The 23,367-nt window shown below is 51.1% G+C and overlaps 2 protein-coding genes and 1 non-coding gene across 7 annotated transcripts in view; 1 reads left to right on the forward strand and 2 right to left on the reverse strand.

Moving 5' to 3' along the window:
- Positions 1–23,367, forward strand: part of NCF4 (neutrophil cytosolic factor 4) — a 103,415-nt gene that overhangs the window by 12,932 nt on the left and 67,116 nt on the right. For 3 of the 5 annotated variants that reach the window (XM_081596333.1, XM_081596331.1, XM_081596334.1), the window contains exons 2-3: positions 3,190–3,284; positions 12,797–13,354. In XM_081596333.1, the coding sequence (XP_081452459.1) occupies positions 13,303–13,354 (52 nt within the window). In that variant the 5' untranslated portion in view covers positions 3,190–3,284; positions 12,797–13,302. The remainder of the gene's footprint in view (positions 1–3,189; positions 3,285–12,796; positions 13,355–23,367) is intronic. The other 2 variants (XM_081596335.1, XM_081596340.1) reach the window with 1 other exon arrangement.
- Positions 518–19,644, reverse strand: PVALB (parvalbumin). The gene is made up of 5 exons (XM_081596355.1): positions 19,539–19,644; positions 17,146–17,213; positions 15,370–15,502; positions 13,990–14,099; positions 518–732 (listed from the first exon to the last, which is right to left on the reverse strand). Exons 2-5 carry the CDS (start codon positions 17,204–17,206, stop codon positions 704–706), a joined length of 333 nt encoding a protein of 110 aa, XP_081452481.1. The 5' UTR covers positions 17,207–17,213; positions 19,539–19,644; the 3' UTR covers positions 518–703.
- On the reverse strand, positions 4,139–4,211 carry TRNAE-UUC (transfer RNA glutamic acid (anticodon UUC)). Its single transcript has one exon. It is a non-coding gene; the product is annotated as a tRNA-Glu (tRNA).

The raw sequence follows: 23,367 nt of genomic DNA on the forward strand, positions 1-23,367 counted from the left end.
GGAGAGCCTGCCTGATGATGAATTCAGCACAAAGAAAACCAGAGCTCAGAGATGGGGGAAGAAGGACTTAATCCTGATGAAATCACTTGAGTTCCTTGATTCAGCTGTTTCTGAAAGTGTGCCCCTGAACTATTCATGAAAATAACCAAGTCTTTGTTTTTTCTTCCTTTTTTGCTTGTATCACTTTGAGTTGGGTTTCTATCATTTGTAACCAAAAATGTCATAATGAGCATCCATTTGTCCATCCATCCATCCACAAATCCTAGCTGTGTGGATTTAGACACATCACTTTCCTCTCCAAGACTTAGTTTCTGCATCTGTAAAATGGGAATTTCATCAATTACTTGATGGATGGTTTCAGCGATGAATGGGCAAGCCTCCTACCAAAGGCAGAGGAGGGTCTCAGTAAATTTCCCTTCCATTTCATTTTTTCTGTCTATATCTTGCCCCACCCCTGCCTGGAAAGTCAAAGGAGGATCCACACCCTACCAGGCCTGGCTCCTTCAGCAGCAGAATCTGATTGGTACAGCCTTTATTGTTTCTCTGTCATTTTCCAGAAGATTGGTGTCATTTGAGGGCCACAGGGAGTGGGGGAGTAAAAAATAACATAAACAAACTGAACAGAAAGGCAGGAGGGCAGCGAGAGGGGCTGAGATTGGGTGTTCAGGGCAGAGAGGAGCAAGACCTGGGCAGTCAGAGCCTCTTAGCTTTCAGCCACCAGAGTGGAAAATTCTGCAAAAGAAAATGACAGAGGTGAGTCAGAGGGGGGGCCATGGCCTGGGACACTGGCCGGGACCTGACCACGGGGACCCCCCCCACCTCCATTGCATGGTGTTTTCTCTTGATTCTCGAATATGCTGCAGAAGAAAGAGCTGGAGTGATGGAGGGTGTGAGCATGGGGATGAATGAATGAATGAGTGAATGAATGAGGTGAGATGGGAAATGATGCACCTACCATATCTTTTGTGTCATGATGTCATGTCACTCACAAATTATTAGTAATACTAACTACAATAATAACAGCCATGATAGTTTTCTGAATGTTTATCACATACCAGTCAGTTTTCTAAGTGCTTTATATACAACATTTTATTTAATTGACAAAAATCCCATGATGTGCATTTTATCATTATTCCCATTCTACAGAGAGGAAATAGAGGCTCAGAGTCCAGCAAGGGCTATGAGATCACACAGCTAGGAAGAAGCAGAACCAGGCTTCAGATCTCTTTCTTAGCGCTTGGTTTTTAGTTCCTCTTCTGAGATTTTTCTTAGCCCCTTGGTTTAACCTATGAGGGTCACCAGCAGAATCTTGAGAATACACAGAGTCCCAGGCCCTTGCTACAGAATTTTTGACTCAGAAGGTCTGGGGAGGGATGAGTTATTTTATTTGTCAAAAGGTGATTCTGGTGAACAGCCAAGTTCAGAAACAACTGTGTGCTCTTCCTCCTCTGGGGGACCGAGCCAGACCCTGGAGGAGACCGACCATGTGACTTCTGTACACGGCTCAGAGGGGTGAGCACGTCCTGGTGCTCAGAATGAGCTGGGCTCTGTCTTACATGCATGCATGCTAAGTTGCTCCAGTCATGTTCAACTCTTTACAACCCCATGGACTGTAGCCCGCCAGACTCCTCTGGGATACTCCAGGCAAGAATATTGGAGTGGGTTGCCATGCTCTCTTCCAGGGGATCTTCCTGACCCAGGATCAAACCTGCATCTCTATGTCTCCTGCACTGGCAGGCAGGTTCTTAACCACTAGCACCACCTGGGAAGCCCCTGTCTCACACAGCTCCTCATTTAATCATCACAAACACTAGGGAACTGGGAGTTAATTATCCTCATTTTACAGAGAGGCAAACTGAGGACCAGAAAGCAGAAGTGACTTTTCAGTGACTCCAGGTAATAATTGGCTGAGGATTCAAGCTCTGGGATCCAGACCCCTCCGTGTGGGCTTGCCTGCCAGTCCACGGTGGTCACCCCCTTCTCACCCCCTTCCCCAGCAGTGTACATTGGCCCTGCTTTGCCTTAATATTAAGGATGTCAGAGAGAGACCAGCATTGGCACCAGGGGGCAATCAGACATCTTTCTAGTGAATCCAATTCCATTAAAATGAACAAAGGATGGGACAACCAGGTGAGGGGAGATGCAGGGGAGTCCAAGATGGTCCCTGCACCATAGGAGTTTCTGGAAGAAGATGACATCAGGAAGTGCTCTGTGCTGCCGGCCTTTTCTCTGAATCTCAAGTGTGCTGAGGGCATTCACACCCCAGGATCTTTGCACCTGCCATTCTCGTTGCCTGGTACATTCTCCAGGCTGCCTCATGGCCAGCTCCTTCTCATTCACCTGGTCTCAGCTCAAATGTCACCTCTCAAGGGGCCTTCTCTGACCCCCCTGGTACAAGCAGTGACCCACCCCTACTGAGATCCTCTTTGCTATCACCATTTTTTTATTAGCTTCACAGCACTCACCACTCTCGGAATACTTCTGAGTCTATTCTTGCTTATTCACTTGCTGTCTGCTTCCTGCATTGGACCGTAATCCTGCAGCCCTCTCAGGGTTTGTTTCCTCCGTCCCACCTCTTGGCTCTGCATCTGACACCGAGGGGACCACATGTGTTTGTGGAAAGATGGGAGAGGCACAGAGACTCTGTGTTCCCAGCAAGAAGAGGTACCTTCTATTTAAGGCATCAACATAACTCTCAGAGAAAAGGTGGCTTTTGATATAGGCATATAAGCAGATACAGGATTCCCATAGGAGAAAGCAGAGGGAGGGGTCCAGTCTCAGAGGGCAGGAAGCAATGGTGTGTATTTGGGGAAGACTCAGTAGTCATGCTGGGCTGGCCTCTTGCATGATAAGACAAGCTCAGGTAGAGAGGCCTGGGCCCGCAAATCTGGCTCTTCCCCTTGTGGGCTGTGTGACCTTAGACAAGGTGCTGAGCCTCTCTGAGCCCCACTAGCATCCTCTGTAAAAGACAGCTCTGCTTCTGACTCAGAGGCCGTCAGAAGTGAAGTGCTGGTGCACAGGGGCCTCAGCCCCTTCTGGCAGCTCCTCTACCCTCCCCACTCCATGTATTCTCAACTGCGGGGTCCTCGTGTGCTGGTCAGTAGGGGTTCTGCTCAGCAGCCAGGGCTTCTGAGACTTTTATTTGGAAGATTTACTTTAGGAGAGTCTTCCTGTTGTTTTTCTCTCCAGGAAACGAGAGAAGACAGAAGGAGTTGGCCACCCTCTCCAATATGTGTCTCTGAGATGCCATGTCCCCAGCCTGCCAGACACTGGGGGACCCTCAGGTAAGGCCCCGTCGCCTCTGGAAACGCAGGTGTGATGTGGGGACAGTGCAGGTGGGGACTGAGAACTAGACTTCGAGGCCCAGGCTGGCCCTGTTTTCTGGGTGTCCGCTCCCCAATCTGGCCCTGGAGTGAAGGGAGAGGGCAGTAACAATTCCTAGTGAGAAACAAAAAACTGAATGTGAAGTGGCTTCAAAAAGGCCACAAGAGGTATCTGGGGCTCCCCTGAGGTTCGTCCTGTCCTCCCCAGGCTTGGTATGAAACACACTGTGAAAACCTCCCAGGGTAATTTCTTCAATGCACATGGTTATGTAAAATGTTAGCCCTGGGGACGCTGGGCTATTGTTGGACCTACAAAGTTAGAAGGATTTTAAAAATCACCAAGTGAAAAAACAAACCCACCTAAACCAACACATGGTACCATCATGGAAGTAACCTGCCATTGACCCTGCCAGGTGGAGGGCTCCTCATCTTTTTGGGATTTGACCTGGGAAATGGACACCACCCTCTCCTGTCCCCAGCTAGTGCCTGAGGCCAGGAAAGGCAGGTGGCCTGGATGTGGGGGCCTGGGGATGGACTCAAGGTGAGAGAGGGGGAGAGTCCTCCTCCTCATCCTGAAAACCCCCAGGATGGTGGGCTAAGGGATCACAGTGAATGTCAGAATGGAACCCATCATCAAACACTGAAAATTCCTCCCACAAGCCAGGCATCAAAGTGTCCGCTTTCTCACCAGGGGCTCTTCTGAACCGCTTTCTCACCAGGGGCTCTTCTGAACCTACAGCACCCCCCTAAGGCAAGTGGCTCTTTTGAAATGTATTGTTTTTTTTGGCTGCACAATGAGACCTGTGGGATTTTAGTTCCCTGACCAGGGATTGAACCTGTGCCCCCTGCATTGAAAGCGTAGTGTCTTAACCACTGGACCACCAGGGAAGCCCCGAGATGTCTTTTACCATTAGTACTTTGATTAATATTGCCCATTTTTATAGAATTTAAAAATTCTTATTTTTATCACCTCTGTGGGAAGCATTTTTGCATTTATCATCTCATTAAGCTCTCATTTCCTCCATGGGAGAGATGCTTTTGTCTGCATTTTACAGGTGGGGAAACTGAGGCCACAGTCCATGACCAAGATCATACCGAGGACATAATTCAAACCTCCCTCTTTACCCTGGAGGTTTCCAACCCACTTTGACCTGGGTCTAGAGTGACACAGGTGCCAGCTCAAATATTGCCACCGCATGACTATCATATTAGCCATTTTTTATTTACTTCATGGTACTTATCACTCTCTGAAATTATCTTATTTATGTAATTGCTTATTTCTTTCAGTCTCCCCCTACCACAGTGTAAACCCCCGGGGGACAGGGGTTGCTATCTCTATTGCTCACAACTCTCCTAGCAACAGAACAGACCTGGCCCCCAGCAGGTGCCCGTAAACAAATGCCAAATGGGTGGACAGATGGATGAATGGATGGCATGGCTCATGAGTCCTCCTTAGGTGTTCAACAAGTACTAACTTTCTGCATATAATTCTCACGACAGCCCCGGGAGGCGAGTGGGATGATTCCCATTTTATAGATGGGGAAGTGGAGGCCTGGAGAGGTCAAGTGTCAAGGTCATGCAGCATAGAAGGGACAGGAGCAGGGGGGCTGTGGTCTCAGGAACACCCCGTACATGAAGGTGGAGAAGCCGCTCCTGAGAAGGCTAGTATCTCACATCGGATGGAAGCATGAAATCTCTCCAGCTTCCACCTGCCATTTGATCTGAAAAACTGGCTGGAGCCCACATAGCCTGTCCTTGGGCACTGAGTTGCTCTGTTCTGGGATAAAGGAGACATGAGTCTGTCCACCATCACCTGCTCATGGGGTAATTGTCAGGAGGGGTAATTGGTCCTTTCCATTTCCTGACCTCCATCTACCCCACCCCCAGCTTTCACTCTAGAAATTACAGGTTCTTGGGTGCTCCTCAGCAAAGAGCCTGACTATCACCTTCACACCAGATGGCATTTGGGGCAGTCAGCGTGAAGCGGACCAGGGGACACCAACCTTAGGACCCTCCAGCGGTAGAATGTCTGACATTTTGGAGCCTGATTATGGAGATGTTTTCAACCCATGAGGTTTTCAAAAGCCTCTAAAAACAGACCTCTGGGATCCCCCATGAAGAAGTCAGGGTGTCATAATAGCACATGCCCTGGCTTTTTGCAGAAAACACAGGATTCTAATTTTGTCCTCCCAGAACCGGCAGCAGGGCACTTGGGAGACAAATCGAGGGCAGGGGTCACCTGTTCTGTTCCTTTTGTACCTCTCTCAGGGCAGAGCTCTTAGGAACCAGCCAATTAACTAATAGCCCTCCTATCAAAATGTCTCCTCTAAAACATCTAGGTCTCTCCTGAGAGAAAAACAAACAAGCAAACCTACAAAGACTCTGTAAAGTCCAGGTCAAGTGATTTGGCAATAGGAGGATGGCATGGGGGATGGACATCAGCGGATGGGGGTCTGGTCTTGGTTCTGCCTTCACTCATGTCCCTGGACAGGACACCTCACCCTACCAGGTCTGGGTTTTCTTATTTGGTGCAGACTTGGGTCTAGAAGACACCTTTTCAGCTCCCCTCCGGAGTGTGGAGCACGGGAGCTGGGAGTCAACCCTCAACTCCCATTTCTTGCTTCTGTGACCTGGGACTAGGTGCTTCACCTCACTGTGCCTCAGTTTCCTCATCTGTAAAGTGGAGCTCCTTGGGCTGTTTAGAGGAAGCAGCTCTAAAGCCCTTATCACTGGCTTGATCTGTAGCTAGCACGCAGCATTTAGTAGCTGTTACTATCAAGATGCTTCTATAGCTCCAGGACTTCCCTGGTGATCCAGTGGTTAAGACTCCAGGTTTCCAATGCAGGGGGTGCTGGTTCAATCCCTGGTTGGGGAACTAAGATCCCACTCACCCCAAGGTGGGTTAAAAAAAAAAAGGATGCTTCTATGGCTCCAGCTACTTTAAAACCAAGCCCATGAAATGCCTGGCTGCTGCCCAGCAAGGGGTGTGTGTGTGTGGGGGGGGCGGATGACGCCACAGATGGCCCCATCACCTTTATTTCTTGCCCACCCTCACCCGGCCCCCGACATTTCCTGTCCTGTCTGGCACCTGCCGATGACCTTCCAACAATCCTGGAAGCTGGGTCTGAATCTTGTTCCATTACTTCCTGGCTGGGCTGGGTGGCGTTAGGCCACTACCTTACCTCTCTGAGCCTCAGTTTTCTCATGTGTACAATGGGTATGATAACATCTACTTGCACAGCTCTTGGGAAGACCTGATGAGAAAATACAGATAGATGCTTGGCGCATAGGAGATGGCATATAAATGTTAGTTCCTTGGATCTCCTCAGCACCACCAGGACAGGTTGGGGCTTTGAAATAACAACTGTAATCACAAAAGTCCTGAGACTAAGACAGGAAGATGGAAACAGACAGAGGACACATGAAGCCCAAACAGCAAATCACTGATGTGATACATGTTTCTGACATTGTCTATCCCATCTGAGTTAGGGTCCCATCCCTCATATGCCTGTCCACGGACACTCACTCTCTGCCCCTCAGTTTCCGCATCTGTAAAATGGGGAAACTGAGAGTATCTCCTTGTAGGGTGACAGTGAGGACTACACAAGGTACAGTGCTTCTTGGCCAGGGGGGACATCCAGAGCCCTTCCTCCCATAGGAATTCAGGTACATCTCTACCTTCACCAAGGAAACCTCACCTGAGGCCCACAGGGTGGGGGGTGGGGGGCCACCTGGCTGCTGTCCTCATCATCTGATCAGGAAGAGAGGAAAGGTGGGGGTGAGCAGGGGACGGAGCAGGCAAAGGGTCAGAGGATGGGCGGGTTCAGTCCTCTCTTTTCCCTTCTGAAACTGAAATTAGCCTAATTAGGTCTGTCCCAGGTCCCTGCACTGTGGGGGTTGGACAAAATTAGAAGCTATTGACAGGTGAGCACAGCACCCGCTGATAGCCTGAGGGAAAAGTGAGACAACTTTGAGTCAGTGCCTGGAAGACGCTTTCCTCCCCTCTGTCGTGATGAGCAGGATGAAGGTAGCGGCCTCTGGTTTATCACCTCGCCTCTAAATAGCTCCTGGGCTGGGTTTCTTATAAACCGGTATTGCAAACAGGGATCACTTTCCCACCCCAGAGGACGGGGAGGCTGGGTCATTCAAGGTCAAGGCAGAAGGCAGTGAAGAGTCGGTGAACAGTCCTGGGGGCGCCCTCTGAATCAGGCACCACCCTGGGAGCCGTCCCACTTCATCCTCACCAGCTTTCTTATCCCCATTTTACTTACAGGGAAACTGAAGCCAAGCGTCACTCAGCCAGGAAGATTATAACTCAGGCTTGGCTCATGGCAGGATGCATCTCTTTCTCAGAGGTTGGGATTGAAAAGCCCTGGGTTCTGAATTAAGCTGTAATCTCCAGGGCCAGAAGAGGGGACATCTTCTTTCTTTCTCCCCTCACTGCTGTTCCTTTTGGCAGGAGGGTGGTTATATAAGAAGTGCTGCCTGCCCTCCCTTGGCTAAATCTTATCTAGTGCATAGGCTGGGAGTTAGGGAGAGTCCACTCGGGAATAAAAGCGAGCATCTTGCTAAGCACAGAAACCATTTATAACTCAAATGCCCCAGCTCAGCCTGGTGGAGGGAGTGGCAGAGTCAGGACACTCAGGTTCCATTCGGCCAAGGGCTTGCTGTGTGACTTTGACACTTCACGTCTGCGGGGCCTGTTTTCACATCTCTCACTGGGGATCACAGACTCTGTCCCCTAGACTGTATTGAGCCCGGATGAGGAGGCAATGAAATAGGACAAAACACTGCACGCCTTGGGGCTCTGCCATCAAGGCTGTGGATTGGCCCTGGTGTGCACCTCTGCCTTCCTTGGAAATCAAACCCCATGGGGGCTGGAGGGCTGGAATTACAGGGAGGCGGGCAGGACTCTCCTTTTGTCCTTCTCACTTTCTTCCCATCTTAGACTCAGTTTCATTTACTTTGAGGGTGGATATTCCACTATTTCCAAAGGATTTTGAAGTAGCTTATAAGAGACTCAGGTTCGATCCCTGGGTTGGGAAGATCCCCTGGAGAAGGGAATGGTGACCCACTCCAGTATTCTTGCCTGGAGAATCCCATGGACAGAGGAACCTGGTGGGCTACAGTCCATAGCGTCACACAGAGTCGGACACAACTGAAGCGATTTAGCACTCACAAGAGAAAGCACATGAAAGAAGAGGAAAAGAATCATTTCCAGAGTACTCACTTAACTCTCGCAACAGTTATTGAAGGTGGTCATTTTTATCCCCGCTTTGGGATGAGGACATGGATGCGCAGAGAGGGGAGAAGGTTTGACTATTCACACTGCCGATAACTCTCACTCTACAGGTTGTATTTTCTGCCTGACTTCAGGAGTTTCAGCCTGAGGACTTACTCCTTCCCTCTTGCCTCCCATGTTAGATAGGCTACTTAAGGATAAAAAGAACAGATTTTGTCAGAAGGAAGCAGAAAAAGCAAATGCCTTCAGGCACATGGAACCAGCTGCAAGGGTCAGGCAATCATTGTGACTAACTTTTTCAGCCATGGTAGCAAAAAGCAAACTATGGGCTCTTGAGTTGGACCATGCTTGAAGCCTAGGAAAGGGGATCTGCCACTGGGATCAGGTTTCAGGAAACTAATTAGGATTGCTGTGTGTGGGTGTTTGTATATGGGATATGCAGTTCCTGTTTACATGTGGGGCGGGGGAGTGCTGGTGAGAGAGTGTCAAGGCTTGCAGCAGGTCCCCAGTCCTGAGTAGCTGTGTGATTCTGGGTAAGCCACCCACTTCCCTGGGCCTTGATTTGTACTCCCTTCCCTTCCCTGTCTGTACAGTGAGGGCACATCTTGGGATGCTGTTGTGAGGCCTGAAGGAAGTGCCCACAAATGGTGCTCACTCTTGCCTCAGCCTGCCTGTCCCTGTGGGCAGGGATTGGGTATGGAGAACCCAGACTGTGGACACATGCAGGGTGGCAGAGGGTCCTACTGGGATCTCTGAGTCTCAGTTTTGACTGTGCTACTGAGTGACCCTGGGCATGCTCCTTAACTGCTGAGTGCCTCAGTTTCCTCATCTGTAAACCGGAAGAGTGATGGCATCTACTTTCTAGGACGATCATAAGGCAGTGGTACTCAAAGTGTGGTCCCCGGACCATGAACACCATGTGGGAACTCAGTAGAAATGCAAACGCTTGGGCTCTACCCCAGACCTAAGGAAGCAGAAACCCTGAGGATGGAGCCCAGCCATCTGTGTTGTGGGCTGGGTGCTGCTGGAGACCCATGGTGGGGGAGGACAAGTACTTGAGAAGGAACCTGACACTTCCTAGTCTTGCCTGTTACTGATGCCTGAGTTTGGGGGCACCTTCCACCTCTGCTCAGCTTCTTCCTTTTCTACTTTAACTCTCCCCTTTACCAGCTCTGCACCAGGCTTTCAAAGGTGGCTGTCAAGAATCAATTGACCACAGCTATAAAAGTCTTTGAGCTTCCAGGAAGTAAGGAAGCTTCCTTGACTTTACTTTCCCATCTCTTTCCCTGAGAGACAGGAAAGCAAAGGGTTATAATTAGAACTTTGTCTTTCTACTCACTCTTATCAGTCTGGGATCCTTAAGGATCTGGTAAATATCACTCACCTTCAGAAGGGCAAGCAGCTAGAGATGGAGGCAGTACCCCTGGTTCTGGAAGCCCCAAGCACCTGCTACATGCAAGCCCGCAGCCAAAATGGGTCTCTGCCCTTAGCCTGAGGACCGCTCCCTATATACCACACTTCCTCGTCATTGTATCTCCAGGCTGGACACATATTCATTCATTCATTCATTGAACTTTTCTTTTGCCCCTACTATGTGCTCTGTTCTAGGTGTTGGGGTCAGAGTTGAACCAAACAAAGTTTCTGCTTTTGTGGAGCTGACATCCATCCCAGAGGAAGAGAGAAGCAATAAGTCAATAAATAAAGTCATCTATGGTAGATGCCTTTTGACTTGGAATGAATGAATCAATGAAGCAGGCAGCACAGAGCACTTGCTTTGGATCCAGACAGACCCGAACTCAGATCTTGACCTTGTCTCTTCCTAGGCAAACCCTTAGCCTCTCTGAGACTCAGTGTCCTCATCTGTAAAATGGGGATAGGAGTAGTATCCTCAAAGAAGCTGGGGAGATGAAATGAGTAAAATGCTAAGCACAGTGTGTGGCACACGGGGGCTCCTTGGAGTTAGATGTCACTGCTGTCCTTACTCAAGGTCACACAGCTGAGCTAGCTGCCAACCTGGCCCTCTGTCTAGGGGTATATGCACTGGGGCACCTGGGGAGTCCCAGGGATTGAAGAGACCCCAAGATTGGCCAGTCATCTTACTGCTGATGTTAAGAGCAGGCACCTGAGGGTCAGGGACAAGTTCCATGAATTGTCCCAAGTCCCACCAGGAGCTGAAGGCGTCCTCCAGCTGGTGGACACGGCTTAGATTCTTTGGCCTTGAGAGGGAGTAGGCAGCAAAACACAGAGCCTAAAATAGAAAATTCTGGGCCCACGGAGGGCTCTTTCTCCCATCCCACTGCTTACTGGGCTCCATCACACCCATCCTTCCTGTTGCCCTTCAGAAACGGTGTGGTACACGGGGGCAGAAGCGGGGATGCGTGTCTGCATCCTCTCATCTCCAGAGCACCAGGTGTGGCCCCCCACCTCGGGTGACCTGTTCTTGTTGCCCATTTCATCTCTCGCCCTCCTCTTCTGTTCTGCCCTGACTCCCAGACTTTCACCAGGTTGGCCTGAGCCTGGACTGTACTGGCAGACAGACCCGGGTTTGAACCCAATGTCACCTTGGGCCCTGGAGCCGCTCTTCCTGCATCTGCATCTGTGTCCTCTGTCATCCTGAGGTCACATGAGGTGACGTGTGTGCAGAGTCCAGCTTCAGACCGGACACACATTGCTCACCCTGATAATCATTCTCTCTTGCCTCCCACCCTCAGCAAGTCAACTTCTAGTCCCTTTCTAAACATACCCTAAACCTCCCAGCCTTAGCGCCTTTGCTGACTGATACCCAGGCCTCGCCTAGACCTCCCTCCACTTGCCCCTTGGCCTGTGGCAGACCTGCCCAGTGCCCGCTGTCTCCCTCTTGCAGAGCTCATCTGCATCTCCTGGCCTCTGCCTGGTTTTTACCCTATGTTTGTGTCTGTATCATAGAGCTGTAAGCATTGCGCAGATAGAATAGCAATAGTATTACAGCCGCTGTTTACTGAGAACTTACTGTGTTCTGCATTCAACACTGCCATAGCATCCTCACAAAATCCCAGTGAGTTATGTGTTGTCATGCCCAGTTTGTAGATGAGGAAATTAGGGCCCAGAGGTGCCCAGCCAAGAAGTCGTGGGTCTAATTCCTCTTTGCTTCCCCCACTGCCTGGCACTGTAGATATTTGCTACTCAGTAAATATCTGTTTGGTCTGATGGAAGAGTTGAATTAGTGCTTTAAGATCTGAGTCGGGCAGGGGAGGAGGGAGGGAGAAAGGGAGGGAGAGAGGGAGGGAGGCCAGGATCTGGCCTGGTTTTTCTTCATTGTGTAGGTTGCTTGTGGGCAGCCAGCCATGAAGACCCTGCCTAGGGCTTCTGAGCTGTAGCATATTGGCTGCAAATAAAAATGGGAAGGAGGTCCAAAGGCCTGGCTTGGGGTCATGGCAGGAACCGGGTTCAGGGTGGAACTGTCTGATAAGTGACCCGGTGAGGATGGAGGTGTGGGGAGATGTGCCATTCACTGCAATCACCTGAACCAGCCACCCATTTCCCTCCAGCACCCTCTGCTCCGGTTCCTTTAAAACCACCTCCCTCCTTCCCAGCCCCAGGAAGGGCAGCTGCCAAGGGGAGGCCAGGCGACTCATTGCATCTGACCTTGTTAGAGTTGCTCCATTCTCATTTCTGGCATAAAACTTTAATAAACTATGTCCATGTTCAGAATCCTTGTACCTTTCCCAAGGCAATTTTGCGTCTTTAGACACTTAATTTTTACAATGAGCCCAGGCATGTCTTAGGATAAAACTGTGCACTCCATTTTTCAGATGCAGGAACCTAGGTGTGGAGAGGTGATGGTCAAGGTCACAGCTGGTGAAGAGCAGAGAGCAAGCAGAGCATAGGGGGCTGGACTTCATACTCAAGCAACAAATGTGTATTAAGTGTGGGCTGGGTGTGGGCTAGATACTGGGGATAATAGGATGAATACAACTTAGCTGCTATTAAAAAAATTAAACAGGCATGTATATAGCACTTCTCTGTGCCACTGTTCTACACACATCACTCAATAACACAGGTAATCCTCTGACAATCCAATGAGACAGGAAGCATCCTTATCCTTAGTTCAGAGATGAGAAAACTGAGGCCCAAGAAGTTACCTGAATTGCCCCAAATCACACAGTGAGAAAGTGGCTGGGCTGGGATTTGAACCCAAACAGCATGGGCCCAGAGCCTAAGTATTTAACACAGTTTCCTTTTAAATTGGCAGAAAGGACCATCATTAGGACTGGCACAGATGTGGTGTAGCGTGTTGGAAAGAGCTGCTGCTGCTGCTAAGTCGCTTCAGTCGTGTCCGACTCTGTGCGACCCCATAGACAGCAGCCCACCAGGCTCCGCCGTCCCTGGGATTCTTCAGGCAAGAACACTGGAGTGGGTTGCCATTTCCTTCTCCAGTGCATGAAAGTGAAAAGTGAAAGTGAAGCCGCTCAGTCGTGTCCGACTCTTAGCGACCCCATGGACTGCAGCCTACCAGGCTCCTCCGTCCATGGGATTTTCCAGGCAAGAGTACTGGAGTGGGGTGCCATTGCCTTCTCTACCTGGTTCTAAATCCCCACTTCCCACTTATGTCACACCTCACGGAGCAGGTCAAGCACCTTCAACCTCAGTTTGCCCATTTGCAAAATGGAGATGATTCTTAAGGATGTCATGATGCTACAAAAGATAAAGATGCTGGGATGTGAATGCTAGATAGATCTGAATGGAGAAGGATGCGGGATGGTGGACCACCAACCCCTTGCTGTCCTGAAAGCAAAGCTCGAAAAGCAAGGTCAGGCTGGATGTTTCTTTTCCTAATTCCCAGCTGATCCTTGGCTGTTTTTTTTCCCCCTCTGGCTCTCCTACAGTGCTGAAATGGTATATTGGGGTGGAGCCAAAACAGTTTTGAAACTTGAAGTTACAGGACACCCAAGACAAGATGCTGAGAAAGAGAGGAGATAAAGAATTTCCATCCCTGGAATCTGAGAATGTGAGAGCCAGTAGGGTCCTTGGGGATTAGTTGGCCTCATCTCCTTGGGTTACAGATGGGAGACTGAGGCCCAGAGTAGGAGAGAGACTGCCCAAGGTCACAGAGCCCATTTGGGCAGAGCTGCGACCAGAACCCAAGCAGAAGTGCAGACAAAGTTTAGAAAATATCCCCAATTCTCCTGGATTCCTTACACAGCAGAGAGAGAGAAAAAAAAGGATCTATTCCTTTGGGATTGTTCAAATCTAGAAAAAATAGCAATTTTTTCTTTGACTGGCTTACATGACAGAGCTCTTAGACCTAATGGATTGCGGTTTTTCTTCTAATCTCGGGGACTGCAGGACTCCCCCTCTCCCCTTCTCATAATGGAGGGACATAGCTCTGAGTTTTTGGCATCCAAACATTCCAAGATCCACGATGTGCCCATGTCGGGTACTCACCATCAGCCCCAATCTTGCCATCTCCATCTTTGTCTCCAGCAGCCAGCAGCGTCTTGGTTTCTTTAACAGACAGGTCTCTGGCATCTGGGGAGAAGCCTTTCAGAATGAATCTGGAGGAGGAAAGGGAGAAAAGGGGGAGGGAATCAGGTGAGAGTCACCTTGTGGATGGTGGGCTGGCATCTGCACAGGGGAAGCAGGTGGCTCAAAGAGAAGAATGAGCAGGGAGCATGCATGCCATTGTGCTGGGCGAGGTAGCCCGACCATGGCTGTGCTTCACGGATGGGTGTGCAGAGAACAACAGGCTGTCCTCAGCAAAGGGTTGCCCTCACTTCCGCTAGGGCACCTGCATTTGTTTATTTATTCAGTCAACAAAACAAATACGAGGGTATCTTCTCTGTGCCAGGGCCATGCCAGAAATGAGGGCGTAGAGTTGGTCTTTGGAAGCCAAGTTAAAAAACAGGGAGGAAGTCAAGTATTCCAAGAGAGGCCACACAGTGTGATGGATGCAATGGTGGGAAGTGGAAAGCAGGGCTTGAATGGTGCATCCATCCCACCGAGGGGGAGGAAAGAGTCAGGGGAGGCTTCCTGGAGAAAGTGATTCCTGGAGGATAAATAGAAGTCAGTCTCTGCATGTGTGTGCGTGTGTGCATACACATTTGGCATGGGAAGGTAGAGGTGCAGGATCTAGACAAAGGGTACCCTTGTGAGATGGTTTAGGGGAGAGACAGGATGGATGGGGAAGTCTCTACTTGAAAGGCCCCTCTCCACACCCTCCCCCTTCTCCTCCTGACAAAATTCGTGGCAGTCTTGGCCAGAGAGTTACATAAAGCACAGCTGGGTTGGCAGACGTGGGCCAGGTGGCCGAGAGGGTTATGGTGGGAGGATTTTTGCTGATGTCATTTTGCCTCTTCCTAGTCATAACCTTCTCTGCCTTGCTCCCAGGACTCTTGACCCCTCAAAGCTGGTTCTGCATCCGATGACATGCCCAGAAACTGTTCTAACCATCCTGGTACAGAAGAAGGGGTCTGTGGGATGGCAGAAAGTGGCTTTTAGAGGAATGAAAATCAATGAAATACTCAAGGGAGCACTCTCTGTCTTGGCTATGGTGTTAGGCAATGAGAAAAAGTGCCTCTCAGTTTGTATTAAATTATTAAGTAGCCTCATTCCATTAGCAATATTAAGTGGCTATAATTTAACCTAGTTAGTTGCACTTTCTGCAGAGGATTTTATTCTTCCAGAAGCAACAGCAGATGGTTCTTTTCTGTGATGGTTGCAGAGAGCAGGGCAGACAGACCGGAACTTGGAAGCAAGTGTCCCAACCCCCACCCCGCTCCCTCCCCTAGAGCAGCCGATGGGCAGTCCCTGTGGGCCTCAGTTTACCCCAGCTCCTCCTCCTCGATGAAGCCGCTCTTGTCTTTATCCAGAATATGGAATACCTTCTTCACGTCCTCCGGGCTCTTTTTCTTCAGGCCGACCATCTGGAAGAACTTTTTGTGGTCAAAGGAGTCGACAGCTATTGGGAGATGGAGAGGAGGGTGTTAAAATGAGGACAGAGAAGGGTCCTGGGAAAAGGTGGGAGAATGGGGATGTCACAGCTGGACCAATCCTGAGGGATGGAGGAGATACACCTCCATGGCGGGGCTGAGGGAGTCCAGGCCAGGCGAGGGGGCTTGGACCAAGGTCACACAGCCAGGAGCGGCAGAGGGGGGCTTGAACCTGGATCTCCCTGGCTCCCCAACTCCCTCTACCTTCCACTGTACTCTTCGCTAATGGTAGGGGTAGCATTTGAAGGCAGAGAGGTTTCCATGAAGCCTTTGGGTGGTGGCTGAGGGGTAGGAGAGTGAATATGATGTGTGTCTGTTGTTGGGGAGGAGGGTCGACCTTTTTCTTGTCCATGGATTGTGTGGCCAGAAAATCAACACGGAGAGGACAAGTTTCTCTCAAGGTCACATAGTAGGAGGAGGAGGGGGAGGACACAGAAGTCCTGGCTTTGCTGCAGAAATCCATTCCGGTGGGAGTGGGAGCGGGTGCTGGAAGTCTCTCCAAGAATTCCCAGTTAGGTTTCCTCTCAGAGGGACAACATGGGTCAAGGAGAAGTGGGTGGGCTATCTCAGGGCTCTGGGAGGGTGGCTTCATGCCCAGGGGATGGAGCTCCAAGCAGAAAGGAAGGGAGTCCCCCTTCAATATTCTGTACCCTGAGATTTTAAGGACAACCTGGGAAAGTAAACAACCTTAGACCAAGTAACATGTGTGTCAGGGGTGGTGGGGTGGTGTAGGGGCAATCCTATGGAGAGTCAAGTTATCCTCCCTGGGCTGGAGGGGAGGAAAGTTGCTCTGTCCACCTCAGACACTAGATGGAGGGGTCTGGGGACACCACCTGGAGGTGACCCCCGTGCTCATCCCCCTTCTGCCCTGCGAAGTGACCTTGGGCAAGTTTCTAACCCTCCCCCTCCCTAAGTTTCCCCATCTAGGGGCCAGGAGGGAGGAGGAACTTAAGCAGCTAAGCGTTCAAGTCCAGAGCAGCTCAGAGACATGAGAATGCCCGTTCCGCTCTCTCGGTGCCCGAGGAGGCTGGAAGTTGCAAGCGCGGAGGATGCTCTGCGCACAGCGCTGAGCAGAGCAGAGCGCCAGCTTGGGGAAGGTCATCTCGCTCCCTCGCAGATCCGTTGAACGGGGTGGGCTCTAGCCCCGGAGAAGGGGCTTGGCCATTCAGGAAACCAGCAAGGAGTAGCTGGGCGAAAAGAGCCCTCTCCGGAAAGGGGTCGCGGGGAGAGAAGCATTCGCACCTATGGCCCCTCCAAATGCCTTGAAAAGCCCCGAGCGCTCGCAAGGACCCAGAGGTCTCGCTTTCCACCCCGGTCTTCGCCCTTGGTCCGGGACCTGAATCCTCACAGCGAGGTTACCCAGCCGTTGGCGCCTGAGAGTTTCGGTTGTCCGGCAGGGCACCCGGCCTCCTAGCCCGCTGCCTGCGCCAGGTCCCGCCGGGGCCAAGTTTGGGTAGTGCCGTGGACCCTTCTCCACGCTCCGCTAGCGCCCCGCGGAAGGCATGAGCATAGGAGCGCCGGGGAAGACTGGCCAGCCGCGGGACCCACGGGGGTGCAGGGGCCAGGGAGATGGATGAGGGGAGAGGGATGCGGAGGGGAGCGCGCTGCTCACCGGTAAAGGCCCCCACTGCCTTCTTGATGTCCTCAGCGTGGAGCAAGTCTGTCATCGACATCCTGCAACTGTTTGAGCGGGCAGAGCAAGTGCGAAAAGATTAAAAAGTGCTTTTCTCATCATTTCTGCTCATATGACCTGCGCTGCAGTGCCGCGCGCCGGGCGCACGCCCGCGGGCCTGGCCCCGAGCCAGGGGGCGCGGGGCTCTGCGCGCAGCCACAGCGGCTCAGTCCAGCCGCGCCGCCGAGCTGGGCGGGCCGGGCTAGCGGGCAGGCGCACGGTCCCACCGCCGCTCCCGCCCCGCCCTGTCGGGAGTCCTTGGGACACCAGGGGCTGCAGCCAGGGCTCCAGGGGAAGGGGCAACCTCTGGAATTTAAAGGGCGCCCGCGTCCCCAGTTGGAGGGTTTTCCTGCCGTCAAGGGCAAGCAGGAAGCGCCGGCCTGGTGCGACGCAGGGTCTGGGATCCGAGACCTTCGCGCACCTCCGAGGATGTCCGGCCTTTTCGGGGAGTATACTGGACCCACAGGGGCCAGGTCTACACCCTCGTGGGCCCCTTGGCCCTACTCCCATTCTCTCTCCACTCCTACCTCTTCCTCCACTGTCTGTCCTGGATGCAAATTTATGCTGCAAAATCTGAGCGCTGAGGTCTGGAAACCTGACCCACCCGGAGGTGGTGGCAGGGATAGGCCGGTGCTGCTAGGGCCCTCTGCGGGTGCCCCCTCCTACATCTGGTCAGGAACTCGGAATACAGAAACCGATTTTTTTTTTCATAGTCTGACTTTTCAAAGAACCCGTCTTGGATCCCCACTAACTGCTTGCTTTCCTGGTCTCGTGAGCCAAGGAGTATCATGCCGGTCTGGACTCCTCCTGCCTCTATAAACTGTATGCGGGAGGGGAGGGTGGCAGAAGGTACTTGCCTTCTGTGCACTTTCAAGGCCCATGCTTGGAGAGCTGTTGCCACCCTCAGACCACACTTCCGAGACAACCGAAGCAGGTCTTATGGCCCTAACTTCATCTTTGGGAAACATGACACTACCTGATCTTTATGCTGCCAGAGACTGGTTGCTGTCTTTCCCACAGTTCCCCGAGGGTTCAGGCTGCCATCAGCTGTCTTTAAAGTATGCAGAGCACTGGACAAGGAGTCAGGAACCCTAGGTTCAAGATCTGGGGCTGCAGTAAGTCCCTATGCCACCTTGGGTTGTGACATTCCCTGTCCCTGGGCCTCAGTCTCCCTCCACTGTGTTGATGGTATGCCAGTGGTCTTTTGTGGTGGATTCTCAACACTCCGACTTCAGGTGTGGGCAGGCGGGCGGGGCTGAGATAGTGTTCCTTGGTGGAGGCGCTAGGGAGAGCTGCCCTGCTACCCTGTAGCTCAGGTTCCCTGGCACTCATTGTCGACACTGTCTCCCTCAGCTTGGTGCTGGATGGCTGCCCTTCCTGGGAACCTTAGGATGCTGCTAGCTCCAGTGGACCCGCTTCTCTGTGAGTCAGCTCCTTCAGGGGACAGCCCGCCAGCTGGTCTCCAAGGCACCGAGGCTGCAGCTCCTGTCCTGATCTCTCACTGTGTGAGGCCATCCCCGGACCCCTCAGCTGCGCCTGTTGCTTCTGCCCCAACTGGCCTTTTAACTTGGAGATGCTGGGCTTCTGTGTTATCATCTCAAGCCCCAGGCTCAGCTTACTCCAGGGGCCTTGTTGGCAAATCTGCTTCCCCAGCTGAGGGATCCTTATGCTCTACTAGTGGGGAAACTAGCGAGTGGCCTAAAAACACACAGCAAGGCAGTGGCCCAGAGGGATCCACCCCCAGCTCCGCTAATGTCAAGTCCAGCGATCCACTTGATGGAGCTCCTCCAGTGCCCAGGACCATACCAATCAGGTCCCACTTGTCTCAGCCTCAGATCAGCCTCCGCGGAGTCCCAGAACACTGACCCCTGTGGCAGAGGCTGGACTTCAGCTGCCCCATCCTTCCCCGCTTCTTCTTCCATCTCACCCTGCTGCAGAAACTTCCCATTAACTTGACGCCATAGTCCACCCAGCCAGAGCATCAGATGATGTTGTTAGGTCAGCCCATCGGCCCTCCATACCCCTTCCTCCTGTGTCCTCTGCCCAGGCAGGGGCCACCTCACCTGAGTCCACAGATGTCTGACTCCACCCCTCTTGTTCTGTAGGTGGGCTTAGCCAGTGGGAGGAATTTGCCTCAGGTCACCACAGGTTAGGATGGAGACCCCAGGAATTGTACTCTCAGCTCTGAACTCCATGGTTGCCTGCCTCTCAGCCTGTGTCACCAGCCCAGCCCGTGTCTTGTGTCTCAGGGGAAGGGGACGTTTGGCCGTCCCTCCCCTCCTCCCCTTGCTGTGTACCTCCATCCTCCTCCAGCCCCCGTGGCTGCCACTCACCTCAGGTGGGGGGTGGAGGGCTGGAACCTGGACTGAAAGGCTGGGCCAGTGGGAGGTCCTGTCAGGAAGTGAGCCTGGTGGGAGGATGGCCACCTATATAGGCTTCTGCTCTGGCTATTTTGGGAGGTGGAGCTCCCCTCTGTTCCCAGCCCCCTCCCCTTCCGGTGTCAGGTACTTCCCAGCCACGGTGCTGGGTGTCTATATCACATTCACCCTCCCTGGGCCCCTCGAGCCAGGCCTATTAATAACCCCCAGTCCTTGCCTCCCTCCAGCACCCAAAACTGAGGCTCAAGCAGGGCTCTCCTCTTCCACGAAGTCTTCCATGAACACTCAAGATGTCAGTAACATCTCCAGGCTCCAAAATCCCACAAGCAAAGGAAGAGAGCCCTCGAGCGGAGGGATGGAATAGGAACTGTCTTCCATGCATGGGGCTGGTTAGATTCCTATTTCTACACCATCTTCTCCCTCCAGCCTTGCAGTGCAGGCCTGTCTCCCTCTTGCTCTTGCATGAGTGAGGCAACAGAGAGGCTAGGGGTTCTGCGATTTACTACTCAAAGCTGTGGACCGGAGCAGGGAGTGGACCCAGCATTTTCATGAGATGACCTAGTGCCTCCCAGAAATACATGCTCTGCACGTTCTCTGACAAATTCCTTCCTCTCTTTGCATCTCAGTCTGTGTCTGTAAAATGAGTTCAATCAGGGGCAAACTTGACTCTAGAGATGGGCCAGGGGACTAAGAACCCCCTGAAATTGTATTCCCAAAGTCACATGCAAGTGCTCTTTTGTGAAGCAAAGGCCCACAGCTTTCAGGAGATTCACAAAGACATCTCTGGGGTGGTCTGTCTTGGATTGGAGATGACCGTCCAAGGGGTGTGCTTTGAAAAGCATGAGTGAAAGTAACACATATTTACTGAGTGTCTAGTATGAACACCATGAAAGCTTCCTCTTCTCATACTCAGTCTTAAAAAGAATTTCCAGGATGCTGACATTGTCATCAAAGCATTCCAGTTCCTGATGGTGGCATTAGGAGGCCCAGCCTCCACACAGAGGTAGATTGGAGGGAAGATGCACTGGTCCTCCGTTGACCATCAGTTGACTCCACAGACGGAAGGAGCAGAGGGTGAATTGGACGGGGAGGCTGGTTCCAGAGCCTGAATGTTTCGTGCTAGGGGTCTGGACTAGAGTGATGGTAATGGCATCAAAGAGGGGTGTAGACATAGGGTAGCATCTCTAAGGAGACTCTTGCAGACTTGAGGGCTGTGATGAACAAGTTGGACAAGTCCAAGTTGACTCTCAGTTTTCAAGCTGGGGTTCACTGGAGATTGGCAGTGCTGCTTTTGAAGGCGGCAAGGCTGGGGAGGAAGTGGCACTCAGCTGGGGAGATGATATGTTGGAGGTGAGCTCAGAGATCCTCTGTAGTGACCTCCTAAAACCTGCTCACATTTTAGGTGAAGAAACCAAAGCTAAGATGACAGACCCAAATCATACAGAGAGTAGTAAACAAGCCAGGACCTTGTGCTGGGTTTGGGATGCTTGGAGGACATTCTGGTGGAATGTGCCCAGGAGCTCTGAACTCTAGAGAGGGCCGGCTGGACATAGAGCTGTGGTGGTCATTGGGGAGGTCAAGGAGTTGAAGTCACAGGCATGGCTGAGCTCTGGGGCAGTGGGTAGGGGGATGCAACATCTTGAGGACCAGCCATGGAGAAAGATCCCCAGCTGGGGTCTGGGAAAGTAATCATACTCGTTTGCTGAGTATTATGCCAGGTATAGTGTACACTGCACCATACTTTTATCCTCATAACACTCCCTGTAAGATAGATATTGCCTTCATGATTTTGCTAATGAGGGAACAAGGCTCAGCCAGGTTAGGTGACTTGCCTGAGGTTACAAAGCAAAAGTAGGACCTAAACCCAACTCTCTATGACCCCCAAAGCTTTACTCTTTTCTATTCTACTATCTTGCTTCTTGATAAGATGCACAGAAGGTACACGTTGGCACTAGTGGCCTCCAGTGAGTGAATCCTTGGGAACCAGGATAGTCTTTTGTCTGTCCGTCTATGTCTTGCCATGTCTGTGTAATTAAGCAGATCTAGATAGGCTGAACCATATTGTGGGAAGGCATTTATTGTGGACCTATTGTATACTTTGTGCTTTATGAACATTCTTTCATTTTACCCTCATTATAGCCTTCAGAGATTTGAAGAATTAGAGTCTCAGAGAGGTTTATGACTTGCTCAAGGTCACATGGCTAGTGAGACAGCTAAGATTTAAACTCAAGTCTTTCCATTTCTGAAGCATATTTTTCCCCAAGACTTGAAGTAGGGTAGGGATGTCCTAAAGCCTGAATAGAATATCTTGAAACATCCACTTTTTTTTTGCCCTGAATCTCTGCTAACTCAAGCAACCATCACTTTGTTAATTTGATTAACAGCCTTGATGCTGGAGAATAGGTGTATCAGGCAGGCCTTTTTGACTCTTAAGTTGTAGAAAACCTGACTCAGGCTGCATTTATTCTGTAATTGTATGTGGTGATGGATGTAAATAGTCTTATTGTGGTGATCATTTTGCAATATGAAAAATATTGAATCACTATGTTGTACACCTGAAAGTAACATGTGTGTGTGAGTTGCTCAGTTGTGTCCAACTCTTTGCGACCCCATAGACTGTAGCCCACCAGACTCCTCTGTCCATGAAATTTTCCAGGCAAGAATACTGGAGTGGGTTGCCATGCTCTTTTCCAGAAATTAACATAATGTATGTTAATTTTACCTCAATTAAAACAAAACAAAAAAAAGAAAGAAACATTCTATGCCCAAAAATGGCAAAAGTGGAAATATTGACTCATGTGACTGGTAAATCCAGGAAGGTTCACGTATATCTTGACCCAGAACTCAACAATTGCCATGAGAAAGCTGTTTCTCTTTCTCAGAAATACCTTGTACTACATCGGCTACCTGCTCAGACTGACTGTCCCTTGAAGGTTACAAGATGGCCTTCCCCTGCAGCACTGTAAACCTTCAGGACAAAGTCCTATGGAGAAAAGGGAGCCTACTGCCCTAAAATCTTGATCAGTATTCCCAGGACTGAGTTTCATTGACTGCAATTAGCTTGGCTTGGTCACACGCCACCCTTAAACTGGTCACTATCAGTGGCAAAGGTTGCATAGGCCTGGACTGCAAGGCACCTTCAAGTCTACACCAGGGGAACTGCACGTGGAGGAGGAAGGGGCGTCTGGGTGGTCAAAGCCATGAACTCTTCACTGCATGAGTCTCGGGGTGGGGGCATGCCCAAGTGTGCCAGGGACTCAGGAGGTTTATGCCCCAAGTCCTTGGTGAGTTTGATAACAGTATACTTTTGAACTTCTCCAAAATGATTCACTCTGGAGCCTAGAGTGGCCTTTCTGAACTTGAGATCTCCATCTCCATCTTGACCCTTGTGAGGCCTAACAAGCAGCTACTCTCACCCCCTTGGGCCTCTGCTTAAAGGTAGCAGAAGAGCCCAGTTGCATTTTCTCCTAGCTTTAGGGTTTCTTTCAACAGTAACTAGGCAGATGGGTAGGACATACGGATGTCACATTCCCACATTGACCTCACCTCTTCCATCCCTTCAGCCCTGAAACTGTGCCTGGCATTCAGCTGAACACTTCCACTTACACATTACTGAAATGGATCCCATTACCCTCCTTTTGGGCTTCCCAGGCTAAAGAACCTGCCTGCCAGTGCAGGAGATATAAGAGATTCAGGTTTGGTCCCTGGGTCAAGAAGATCCCCTGGAGGAGGACATGGCAACCTGCTCCAGTATTCTTGCCTGGAGAAGCCCATGGACAGAGGA

The sequence above is a fragment of the Giraffa tippelskirchi genome, chromosome 4, assembly GCF_054371585.1.
Source record: "Giraffa tippelskirchi isolate mGirTip1 chromosome 4, T2T-mGirTip1v1.2.pri, whole genome shotgun sequence".
NCBI lineage: Eukaryota > Metazoa > Chordata > Mammalia > Artiodactyla > Giraffidae > Giraffa > Giraffa tippelskirchi.

Bases quoted from the DNA above. Each gene is read 5' to 3' on its own strand.
- PVALB (XM_081596355.1), bottom strand. From the start codon at position 17,206: ATGTCGATGACAGACTTGCTCCACGCTGAGGACATCAAGAAGGCAGTG. The intron at 15,503-17,145 runs GTGAGCAGCGCG...ATCTCCCAATAG, and splicing joins GGCAGTGGGGGCCTTTACCG to CTGTCGACTCCTTTGACCAC. The intron at 14,100-15,369 runs GTAAACTGAGGC...TTCCTCCTCCAG, and splicing joins ATCGAGGAGGAGGAGCTGGG to ATTCATTCTGAAAGGCTTCT.